This window comes from Sceloporus occidentalis, unplaced genomic scaffold, assembly GCF_023333645.1.
Source record: "Sceloporus occidentalis isolate IW3139 unplaced genomic scaffold, rSceOcc1.0.p SCAF_2, whole genome shotgun sequence".
NCBI lineage: Eukaryota > Metazoa > Chordata > Lepidosauria > Squamata > Phrynosomatidae > Sceloporus > Sceloporus occidentalis.
The window spans coordinates 51,626,728-51,639,818 of NW_028316982.1; the positions used below are offsets into that span (position 1 = coordinate 51,626,728).

Here is a 13,091-nt window from a genome sequence, read left to right on the forward strand (position 1 = left end):
TGGGTACCCCGGCCAACCCTTCATTTAAAAAAGAAACACTCCAGATAACTAAAACCAGTAGCTTGCATAAAATGAATGTGGAATCATAGCATTTATTAGCTCAATGTTTTTATTTTATGCAAATTATTGGCTTTGTTCTTTTATGATGGAGTCCCGTGTCAGCTGGGAGAACATCTCAAGGGCCATCATATTAATTAGATATTTGCCTACTTGAAGGAGGAGGGGCAACCCTCTTAGCTCCTGGAGAAACCCATGTGGCTGGTTGCCCACTGTGCAGCATCAAAATAATTCAGTGAATAGAGTTTACTGGCAGACAGAGGAGGTATGTCTTTCTTTTCCCCTCCCCAGCTTCAAGAACATGAGCAGGAATGAAGTAATAGTAGCAACATACGGGATTACAGTGCACCAGGCATCCCAGTCTGTTGTACATATCAAAGGGAGATACTGTTGTCAGTTGAAGAAAAATATTTTATATCTGCACCATGTAAAGATTGATCTACCCATTTTTTCTATAATACCCCTAGACTTCCTAAGTGTTTTCCAGCTATACATAAAGAGTAGCCACTTAGGATTACTTCTCAGTTATACTATAACTAATCCTGAGTCTAAAGTCTTAACTGAGATCACAAAACATATTTCTGGTGGGGCAGGAATGATCTGGCATTCTTCCTAAGAATGTCCTCACTCCTTAGTCTATCATAAATTGGACATGAAATTATTTAGACCATACCCCCTTCCCTGTTACACCCATTACCATAGGACCTAGAATCAGACTCATGTGGATTTATATCTGAGGTGTGGAGCTTTTGGCCCTCCAGATATTTTGGATTGGAGCATTCATAATCCTTTTCTGTTTGGGCTGAATATATGGGATTTGCTATCCAAAAACATCTGAAAGGCCAGAGATTCCCCAAGCTTAGTTTAGATGAAATTTGTTTGCTGACCTATCATGTTCATATCTCCAGTGTGTCTAAGCCCATCTGCTTTTATTTGTTTTTACTCTGTAGTCTCTCCCCTCCCTTTTTAAGCTTCATGCAATTGACAGTTTATCATCCATGGTTGTCCACTGGCTACATCCATTGCTTGCTTTTTGCCTTCATTGCTTCAATTTGCTCCTTTCCCCTCTAAATGTTCTTCTAGATGAAGCTGTCAGTGAGCATCATGTATTCTAGACTGGCAGGCTTAACACCTGCAAGCAGTTTTGTATTCTCATCACTACCAGTCCAAATGGACTAGTACTATCAGCCTGGTTGGCAAAGCAATCAGAACAGAGTCAGTGTACCAAACTGGGAATAGATTCTTCTTTTAAATGCTTCCTGAATTGGAATTGTGCTTGCTGTAGGAGCTTTTGTTTGGAAGTGACCTTAATTCTCTCTCTTTCAGCCTTTTTGCTCCCTCTATCAAATGCTTTCATTATCCTATTAGAACTCTTTCAATTTTTTGAAAGAAGATGGTGGAACATAAAGATTTGGGGAAAGGGAGAGCTCAAACCACAAACTCACTCTGTCATTCTGTTTCTATTATATAACTTTTTTATCTGCTTTGGTGTAACAGCTGCTAAAAACAGCCCCACCCTTCAGTATTTTCTATCCTTTTTATTTTTATTTTTTTAAAGTTTTATTTTAAAAACTTTTTTAATTAATGGTGGCAGTTAAATTTATCCTTGTCTTTCCTGTACATATATCTTATGTACATATAACTTAACATCACAGTGTTAATAGCCCTGATTTTATTAGAATTTTAAAAAGTGAAACTTTACTTGCAATTACTCAGTTACTAAAATAGTGACTTTCATTGCTTAAAAGATCTGCAGGCAGTGCCATGAGGAAAAGTTTGAATCAGCAGTCAAACCACACAAAACTCCTTCTGCGTCATTCAATTAGGCCACACCCATATAAATATAAAAGTTACACTACAAAGAGTGTTGTTAGCCCTCATTAAGTTACCATTATAATGCAGTTATATCTGTGCAGTTCAAGGAATGAATTAATTACAAATACAATTAATTACTACTAAGCTTCTGACACCATTAGAAAAAGAATAAATTATAAAGCTACAAATATTATACTGTCCTTATATAAACCCATGGTATAACCCCTGCCCCTAGCAATACAGTGTACAGTTCCAGTCTCCGCATCTTAAAACTGGTAGAATTCAAAGATATGGTGTGTTAATCTGTAGAATCAGTATGCAGAGAAATCTTGTAGCACCTTTGAGACTAACTGAAAGAAAGAAGTTGGCAGCATCAGCTTTCGTAGACTTCAGTCTACTTCCATGAGGAAGTAGACTGTAGTCTACAAAAGCTCATGCTGGCAACTTCTTTCTTTTAGTTAGTATCAAAGGTGCTACAAGATCTTACTGCATACTGCATCTTAAAAGGATCCTGTAGAGCTCAAAAAGATGCAGAAAAGGGCAATCAAGGGTCTGAAGCAATTCTCATATGAGGAAAAGTTACAACTTTTGGTATTGTTTTGCTTGGAAATAAAGCACCTAACATCTGTACAAGATTATATATGATGCAGAGAAAGTGGACAGGGAGGCATTCTTCACTCTCTTTCATAATGCTAGAAATTGACTAATCCACCGAAGCAGAATGGTGGGAAATTCAGACAGACACAAGTCAGTACTTCTTCATGCGGCACATAGTTAAAACGCAGAATTCACTATCACGCAATGCAGTGATGGGTACTGATCTGGACAGGTTTGGAAGGGCATTCAGCAGCATCATGGCAGATAAGACTACCAATGGTTACAAATCATTATGACTATGTATTACTTCAGGGAGCAGAGGGAGCAGGGCTTTCAGTACTAGTTCTTGAGGAACATGAGTTGCTTTCTTGTCCTGCTTGTGGGCTTCTCAAAGGCATCTGGTTGACCACTCCATGATCAGAATGCTGGATTAGATTGATAAGTCTTTGTTCTGATCCAGCAAGGCTGTTATTATGTTCTTAGCAATTCAGGATACAACAGCAACATTCCTGACAGATGGTCATCCAGCCTCCCTTAAATACCTCCAGTGAAGGAGAGACCACTACCTCCCAAAGCAGTCTGTTCCATTGCCCTTACCATTTTGACATTTCTCTTAAACAAAACAGATTTTAACATAAAACATATTGCTATTGAATTAACTACTGATTGAGTAAAATACAATAGGTCACAGAGCAGATGTAAATGAATTACTGTGATTTTTTAAAAAATAAATATATAAAGTTGTCTGTTGATATAGGTGTCAGTCAATGGAACAGCTTGGCAGTAAAAGCAGGCAATATTTGTAACAGGGTACAGAGGAGCTAACTGATTAGAGGTTTCTGGATCTTTCATAGCTGTGAAGGAGAGAGAATTTTAGAAAATACAGCTTGTCATGTCATTTTGCTGTGAGAAAAGCTAGATCTAGGAAAATCTTCCTCATTTACACAATCATCAAAGGTGCAAGAGCTCTGGGACTGCACTTTATGTACAGCTGTTTTTTTTAGACCTGCATCATCCTGCCACTGACTTTTAACAGAAAGCTTTGGAATATCATAGGACAGAGCCACCCAGGAGAAGCTGCTGGGTAGTTCTTAGTACAAGATTGTGCACAGTTGTAAATAATAATTGTTCCATTATAGGAGAGTTTGGCGAAGTCTATAAAGGGCGCCTGAAACTGCCTGGCAAGAGAGAAATCTATGTGGCTATTAAGACATTAAAGGCTGGATACTCTGAGAAGCAGAGGCGGGATTTCTTGAGTGAGGCCAGCATCATGGGTCAGTTTGACCATCCAAACATTATTCGACTAGAGGGGGTGGTCACCAAAAGCCGGCCAGTCATGATTATCACAGAATTTATGGAAAATGGAGCCCTGGATTCTTTTTTGCGGGTAAGTGCAGTTATCTTTTGCTTGCTTACTTACTTATTTCTTTATGTTTTATGTGACAATAGAATGGAACCATTTAATGGGTTCAGCACTTATAGTATGAGCTTGGGCCTACACATGCAAACCTTTAATAAGAGATGAATCAATTCAAGAGAGTCATGTCACACACACACACACCCACATGGCAAATATTCTCTGCTGTGACATCCAGAAGCCAGATCACTATCACAATTCCCCCTTGCACCAGAGATTGCTCATGTTGGTGCATGGAAGCACTACTCTTCTGCTTCCCAATTGACAAAAGAACAGATCCCTCTTATGTGTGGCATCTGTTGGCCAGTAAGTAAGGATGGGGGCGGGATCAGTGCAGGAGACATTACATAGCTATGCGACTAAGCTGCTTACATAGCTAAATAGTGCATGTAGAATTCTGACCATTTTCTTCCAGGCTTCTGCTATCATCATTATACAGCTTCTTTTACAATTAGGTAATGGTTCTTTGTAAAATGAAGATTCCCTTCATTGGTTTCTGTTTTCTGCCCCCCCCCCCCTTCTCCCTCAGTTTCCTATTTCACATCTTGTTCTGATCCTTTTCTTTAGCAATTGTCTATGAGCTCTCCTTTCTCCCACAATGCCTTCAGACTCAATTTCCCAAATATCAATCTTCTCCCCTGTCCAAAGAGCTCTTTTCCCCCTTAGGCTTTCATTATGGGCTCTTGCTCCCAGCAAGGACTCTAGGTTAACTCTAAATAACTAGGAAATTCTGTCACTTACATTTCACTAATACAGCAAAACGATGGACAGTTTACAGTCATCCAGTTGGTGGGGATGCTACGAGGGATTGCAGCTGGTATGAAGTACCTTGCAGAAATGAATTATGTCCACCGGGATCTTGCAGCCAGGAACATACTTGTCAACAGCAACCTAGTCTGCAAAGTGTCTGACTTTGGCCTCTCGCGCTACTTGCAAGATGACACCTCAGACCCAACTTATACCAGCTCTTTGGTAAGTACCTGTTTCTAGGGATGAAAGAAATGTCATTGGACTTGACAGGCTCAATGAAAGTAGCATATTCACACATTCTGAAACTTGTTATAAGAAAATGTACACCTTGCCTCAAGCATTCACATTTTCCCAAGGCTTACAGAATAAAAGCGTGTACAAAATTATGAGCATATTTTAAAATGTAAATGTTTAAAATGAGCACAATTGAGGAAAAATATATACTGTAACATATGTTTTATTCAACAGGAAATAGCTGTCTGAATTAAGTAAATTGTGCAAAATAAATGTACAAATTAGAAAAATGTTTTTAAAATGTGTGAATTTCAGTGCAAAAAGAAAACTCAATCTGATATGAAATGAGTATGGGAAGAAAATTCAGCTAGGAGTCAGAGAAACTCAACAAAACTGATACTGGGAGGTATTCATATCCTGGTTGTTTCCTTTGGAGCTAGGAAGGGTACATTTTTCAGCAGTTAGCTGTCAAGCAGTAATGAGTATTATGGTAGTACAGTTGCCTTCTTGTTCCAATGATTTTAATGCAAAATGATCTAACCTGAATATGTAATTTAACATCTTTAGTACATTCATAATCTGTGGGTTGCTAATAGTGAGATGGCAGTAATGAGGGCCAACATCCAATGGTAAACATATTGCAAGAGACAATCTTGGTTCAAATAGACAAGACAATAGATGAAAATGGATGTAGATAATAAGTGTCTGCTGTAAGGGTCTAGGAACTAAACTGTTGCTATAAACAAACAGGTGATTGTAGCAGATGGCAAATCCAAGGGAACAACAAACTAGTACTTATCATTAGGACTTGTGATAGGCTCGGCACAGCAACCCCCTCACAACCATTCAGCTAAAAATGAAATTTGCAAAGACACAGGAAATCTGTTCTTTCTGAAGCTTATGTTGTTGCTGAGGTACCACACAGCTTCCTCTGTAAGATCTTAGGTTGCCAACAGCTTGTTAAGTGTGAGTTCTTCTCTTGGAATGCAGATTAAATTTCCAGTTGCACAGCAATGTAAGGCTGCCACTGTGTGTGTGCAGAGATTTTGCCTGGTTCAGAGAGTGGATTCTTGGCTCTTTACTGAAAGGGGTCATTGCTTCCTCCATGGGAAAAGTCTGACAAACAGAGTTCTGAACACTTGATCAGAGTTGAAACAGTGCAGCAGGATTTCACAGTTCTCTCTCTCTCTATCTCTCTTTTTTTTTGGAACAAATTTCTTGGCAAGAGACTACGTCAAGTCACAGTGGCTTTAGCATTATTTGCAATCTTACAAGACTTTTCAGGCTCCATATTCATGCTTGACTCAAATGACTTCTACTGCTGGCCTGCTTAGACTTAGAAAGCCATGGCTAATATCCCCAAGTATAGCAACTACTGATTACCGACAGCTTCTGATCATCTGCAGGTTTGGGCACTTGTCAGTAACTCTCACTGTGCTTGATTTATCTTGGTAGAATGACAGAAAATAGAGTTGAAAAAAAGTCATTGAATCACTTTGTTGGCTCTGTGTTAGCCTGTTCTCATACATAAAGCATCTTGTTTAGTGCCTCGTTTTTTTTCTTGCTGTTTTAAAACTCTCCAATTTCTACCACTTCCCCAGCAAGCTCATTCCAGCACTAAGTTGTGTCCATCCCCGACCTCCCCAGCAAATATTTAATTTTAAATCTGTCTCCCTGTCCTAGACCCCTATTTATTCCTGATATATCTTGGTTCATTTTTAAATCATCCAGCTTCCAAACAACTGGACCCAGCATGCCATATGATGTCATAAAACATAGATTGGTGAGTGAACCCATCAGACCCTCAACACCAGGATTTTCCCCCTCCAGATGTGCTTTTATCTCCCACTAAGCCAGGCTACATATATGTCAAAGAAAACAGGGAAGACAGACTGTCTAGGGTTTCCCCTTAATGTAGAAAATTAATGGGAGATATGCAGCTGGTAAGTAATGCCTGGACAGAAACAGTTTCTCTTCATTTTCTGTAGTCAGTGACACTTTTCCCACTCACTGTTCCTTACTCTAGAGTCTAAAATCTATGCACTTTTGATTTTATATATTGAAGATACATCTAACCAGTCTCTCTATCTGCCTGTCTCTCACTTTAAAGAGCGTGAACAGCTAGGCTACCTCTTGCACAAAGTCTTCCCTCACGAAGATATTTTCTCTCCAATCTGTGACATCATGGTATTATATTTTATCCCTGAATCCAGCCTTTATTTATTTGCTACACTTATATCTTGCACTGAGCAAGAGAAATGGGCAAGAGATAACCCACAAGTCCCCTTCTGGCACCATAATACTCTGGGATTCAATTTTTCCTATGAGGACCAAAGTGGTGTGCTTCCTCCTTCCATTTTCTCTTTGAAAAAACTCTCTGAGGTATGTTAAGGTGAGAGATGGTAAATGGTCACAGGTCTCCTTGTAAGCTTCATGGTAGGGTGAAAAGTGGAACCCAGATTTCCTCAGTCTTACTCCAATACTCCAACAGTTAGGATTTAACCATTAAACTATCCTGGCTTTTTGTGAATATTCTACCAGAGGTAGCATTTTGCTGGGAGGGACTCCTTTATACATTATGTGGGAAATAATGCCATGTGTGCCCTTTTTGCACTATTGAGAAGTTGAGACTGAAAGCATGGTACTTGTTCTAGAACTGTGTTCTCAGCTTAGCACATAAATTCTTTCATCTATTGTGCTTCCAGATGAACTGCAAGACATCTTTTTAACTGGCTGATGTAATATATAGGGAAAGTCCTGTTGGTAGGCACTTAACTGTGGCATTTCTTCTTGGCATTGGATAGACTCAAATTGAATCACAGAACTGACACCACTTGCAGCAGAATCAATGGGAACAGTTGAAACAGCAAGCCAGAAAACTGAGCAAAGTCTGACTTGTTATAAGCTGGTATAAATTTCACTGGTCCCAGAGAGTCAGTTGCCTACAGAAGTGAGTCAGTGGAGCAGGTGCCCTTGCAAGTTACTGGTGCAATGTCACTTTACACCAACTGAGAATCTGAGCAGAAAGATTCTTGAATCAGCCATCCGTAGCTCAACTGGGAGCTCTCCTCCTTCTCCAGGCTGCCTGTTGAAGCCCATTTAAATAAATCAATGTGAGTTTAAACTGCCCAGTGCAAGCTGCCTGGATTGTCCATGAAGTGGCCTCTCACACCTCTGGAGAGAAAAAGCAGATTTTCTCATCTGTATTTTTATAGATAATTTATGCCACAAATGGCCTTCCCAGCAGCTGGGAATTGATACACTGCCTGAAATTACATCACTGCTTCCCACAGCAGTTTTACTGTAGCTGTGTTCTGGGGAAAGGTAAGAGAAAACAAATATTTGAGTAAATATTTCCTTTCTACATTACTTATTCATTTTTATTTCAAAGAACAATATTTTGTCATCTGTCTTTGAAAAGCCCCCGAAAGCTAGAGAAAGCTATTTCCTCAGGCATAGTCTAAGTTTGTCTGCATTACTCTTCCCTTCTGCATTAGTTTTAATTATGGTATGAATCATTTAGTTGCGAAATAAGTTCATTGTTTTGTAATAGTTCATGTGCTGTGTCTGGTGCTCATTTCTGGTGCTTGTTTCCATAATTTTGTCAATTGACATGATAGTTCTCACCCATCCAATAAGTCGTCACAAGGTAAAACTGGGCTATGTGTTGGGAATAACTGGGCGTGGATGAACATACTCAGGCACACTCAGTCTTATTTGCCAGACTTTCCATGACCTTTCCTCACTGAATAGATTCTTTAGTGGAGAAGATGTCCCAGGTCTCAGATGTCTCATAGACCCGTGTTAGAAAAAGGCAGGATATAAATCCTTGAAATGAATAAGAAAAAGTTTAAGGATAAATTGTGGTATTTTGTCCTCAAATTAGACAGATAGGAGTATTGCATAAGTCATCAGTCTTAGGAAATCAAGCTACAGCCTTCCTCCTAATTTCAGAAGTGATCAGAAAAAGCTGCCCCCACCTGGTAGCCCACTGTGAAGGAAGTAGGAGAGAGAGAGAAAGAGGGAGAGGGTGGTTAAAAGAAAGCAAAGGAGCAGGGCCAGCCATTGTGTAGATCAGTATGTTAATCTTTACATACTTCCTGCTTGTGACCCTGACAGATTACTTCTAAAGGGATGTGACCTTTGACAAACAAAAGGTCCCCCCCCCCCAGAGTTAAAAAAATAAAGTTACTATTACACTTGCAATTTTAAAAAAATAGCTTTTTGTTCTCTCACCCTCAAAAGTAACTTAGCTAATTTAGGAAAGAAAGAAAAAAACACCTGAATGTCATAAGCCTTTTGGAAAAAGATACCCTTTCCTCATCCACCTCAACATTCAGAACAGTGTGATCTCAATAGCTAGAGCAGACCAGAGGCACAAGGTAGACATGTGCTAGAACTTGAACCATGCTGATATTCTTCCTATAGCCTTATGTGGCTATACTCCTGCAAATTAAAAAAGGAAATAAGAAGTTTCAGTTAAACACAAAGAAAGTGAAGCTATCCTTCATTAAGTTATTACCATAATATGGTATAGTTATACCTCTAATATTGAAAAAAGTAATTAATTTCAAGTAATTTGTAACTTGTTACTTACAAATATAGTGAAATGTTCACATCAAAGGAGATCTGAACTCCCTAGCCACACAGTTAGCCACCCAATTCTCAGCTGTCTTCATATGTGCTCCCATTCAGACCTCACATCCAAAACTTACTCTTCCCTTCCCTTCCTTTCCTTTGTAATAGGAGACAGCAGGCAATAGTAGCACAAGGAGGGAGATGTGATGCAAGAGTTTTCTCTTTCCTTCCTCTCTGATGCTCTGATATGTTTCTTGTTCCCTGGAGAGTTGGGAAGAATTATTCTTCTATGTCCCTTAGAATGACAAAGAGGGGACCATCATGCCCTATGAGGAACGACTTAGGGAGCTGAGGATGTTTAGTCTGGAGAAGAGAAGGTTAAGAGGTGATATGATAGCCCTGTTTAAATATCTGAAGGGATGTCATATTGAAGAGGAAGCAAACTTGTTTTCTGCTGCTTCAGAGAACAGGACCTGGAACAATGGATGCAAGCTATTGGAAAAGAAACTCCACCTCAACATTAGGAGGAACTTCCTGATAGTAAGGGCTGTTTGACAGTGGAATACACTCTCAGAGTGTAGTGGAGTCTTCTTCCTTAGAAGTCTTTAAACAGAGGCTGGATGGCCATCTGTCAGGCTTTGATTGTAAGTTCCTGCATGGCAGGGGGTTGGACTGGTTGGCCCTTGTGGTCTCTTCCAACTCTATGATTCTGCAGAGAAAATTAGGTAATGAATCAATCCAAAATGAAATTTGGATTGCTTTTCCATCCCTTATTCTTGCCTGTGTTGCTTAAAACAGCTTGGTTAGGCACCTTCCATATTGTCAAAATAAAGGAAAAAGACCATCAAAGGAGAGGACAAAAGAGGGTGGCAAGTGGCACAGAATTTGTATGTGGTCATTCATGTATGATTCTTAAAAAAAAGAAAGAAAGAAGGGGAAAAATCTCTCATTTAATTTTTTCAAAAGGCAAAGTAATTTATTCCCCATCAAAATTGCCCCTATAGTATAAATTAATTTTCATGCCACCCCAGATCTCCAAGATCAGTTTCTTTATTCAGTTTTCTTATCCCTAGATGTCCCTACCTCTACTCCAAAATCAATTTCCCTTCATTTATAATTACCCCCACTCAAGTCAATCATCACATCATCACCCTCTCCAAATAAAATTAAATTCAGCCTATCTGTGTAGGGAGCCTAGCTGAGTCTAGAATATGTGTGTGTGTTTGTGTGTGCACCATCTATTTTTTTCTAGTTTTTATACAAATATTCCACACTGTTGCTCCTAATTTTTAAAATCACATTTTAACAAAGGCTGGGGAATTTACAAATTCCATTTTGCAATCAATACCTGTAAATTCTTCAATTTGTGTGATTCACCTGCTTGCCCAACACATTTATTATTATTCACTTAAAGAAAGCAAGCCTCACTTTTAAAAATCCATTTAATTTATTTGTAGCATGCTTTCCCCTTACTTCCTGACTGCCAATATCTCAACAATTTCCCTTCCTCTTTCTCTAATATATACAATTAACAGTTTTCTATAACATCAACTATACACATAGACATTCTCCTCTCCTGCTTGTTCAAATAACAGAAATGCAATTTTGGGCTATATTGCCATTTCCCCTGCTATTGGAAATTAAGCAGCAGGAACTACAGATGTAACAAATGTTTGCTGCTGCTTGGTTAACAAGAAAGGATGTCTCAGCTCTTCTGGACATGTTATGAGAGGTTTTGTACATTTTCAGTGCTTTGGAAATTTCAATGAAAAATCAAATAAGATGGCAATTTCATTTTCATTTGTTTTTCATATTTCAGGACTTTTAGTTTAAAATACATTCTTAGTGAAATGAGTTGAAGTTTCACAAAATGGATTTTCTTTGCACAAAAAGTTACGTTTTGCAAAAGTGAAAATTTTGCCATTCTCCCATTGAAAGGTGACAAATAATTGAAAGTATGGGAGGGAAGTATCATGATTTTTTTCCCCAACAGGCAAATATTCGATTATTTTCATTCTTGTGTGTGAGAACAAAATGAATAGAGATTTCTATCTGTAGCAGAACTCACATCACGAGTTTTCTTCTTAGTTTGGAAGTGAGAGAAAAAGATAGAGAAGGGAGTGGTGGGGGAAATCTAAAGAAAGACTGGCTAAAGGGGAGCAGTAACAACAAAAACTCACAACAACGACCCATCTTGTCTTATCCTCTGTATGTGCAAGACCCACTTATGGACACCTGATATATTCCTGGCTATCCCTTAAAATATGAGGTAATCCAGCAAAAAACAACAACAGATACTTGGCTATCCCACAACTTGGAAAATGTTACTTCTTCAGACTTTAAATCTGGCAATCCCCATACCAGTATGAGCCGGTGGATGAGAAATTTTGGGAAATGTAATCCCCAAAGCTACTTAGCCACCTGATAGTTGTAATGCCTGGGTACAGCAAATGTTCAAGCACTTTTAAAGACTTGTAGACTCTCTCCTTTTCCCTTGCCCCTGCTAGATCTGCTCAAGCCTGCACTTTCTTCCCCAAACCTGTTATGCATGCAGTATCCCCAACACACTCAGTTTTATCTGAATTCAATGAGGATTGGGTCTGATTGGTACTTGGATGGAAAATCACCAAGGAATACCAGAGCTGACCAGATAGAAAAGGGAAAGAGTCCTGTCTGAAATACTGAAGAACTGATGCCTGTCAAATATGGAAATACAGTATTGCAAAGGTTTGAACCAGCATAAGGCAGCCTTCAAAGTTCCTAACTCTTTCATTCCTTTGTGTGTCTAGTTGCCTAGGATGCATGCTCAATTATATTGAAATGAGTATCAACAATATCATTGCTGATAACAGCTTTTGGACTAGTACACTTAGCACAGGGAAACTGAAATTGTTTCATCTGTGTGAATCCAACCAAGCTGGTAGGAATCCATATTTCTACCAGGGGAACAGGCTTCATAAAATTCCTATAGAATTTTTCTCCATTGCTGTAGAAACCATTATGGCATCTCAAGTACATTCTCAGTTTCTTGTATTTTAATAGGGTCCTTATCATCCTGGCATTGAATCTAATTCCATATATAATATAGTAAGCATGATCAGTTGAGCTTATTCAGAGATCTATTTTGCAGTCATGCTCTGAAGGGATGCCCACATTAGCTGTCTCCTAGCACATGAATTTTATAATTTGAGCATTAGTGGCCAAAATACTTGTTGCTCCTCATTTGGTGTGCTCAGCGTCTGATGATGAGCTGTCATCTCTGTGTCAAGAGCAGTCCCACTTCCTTGTCTTTCGCTTGCCATCCTTCTTAGGGGAAGCGGCCTGAAGCAAAGGAAGTTTGCGTGCTTCACAATACAAAACAGCCAAGGGTGAGGCAGTGTCACTCAGGATAAAACCCCAAAGACATCATTTCTACTTGATATGCAAAGAGGTGCAGGGAAACAGCTGCTGCTACCAGCCTTTGACGTCTGCTTTTGGGCCTAGGAAGTGTGAGAGCACCTATATATTCTCTGTAGGAAACACACTGTCCTTTCAAAAACACTTGCATGTTCATTGGCATTCATGGGAATGATATTTTGTTAGTTTAGCTACTGTTGATGTTTAACTATCACAGCTGGAACAAATGTCAGAATGCTAATTTTCT

The 13,091-nt window shown here is 39.1% G+C and overlaps 1 protein-coding gene across 2 annotated transcripts in view; it reads left to right on the top strand.

Annotated features, from left to right (window-relative positions):
- EPHB1 (EPH receptor B1) overlaps positions 1-13,091 on the top strand; it is a 493,034-nt gene that overhangs the window by 439,126 nt on the left and 40,817 nt on the right. For both annotated transcript variants that reach the window (XM_089509381.1, XM_089509382.1), the window contains exons 11-12: positions 3,609-3,856; positions 4,643-4,858. In XM_089509381.1, coding sequence (XP_089365507.1) covers positions 3,609-3,856; positions 4,643-4,858 — 464 coding nt within the window. The remainder of the gene's footprint in view (positions 1-3,608; positions 3,857-4,642; positions 4,859-13,091) is intronic.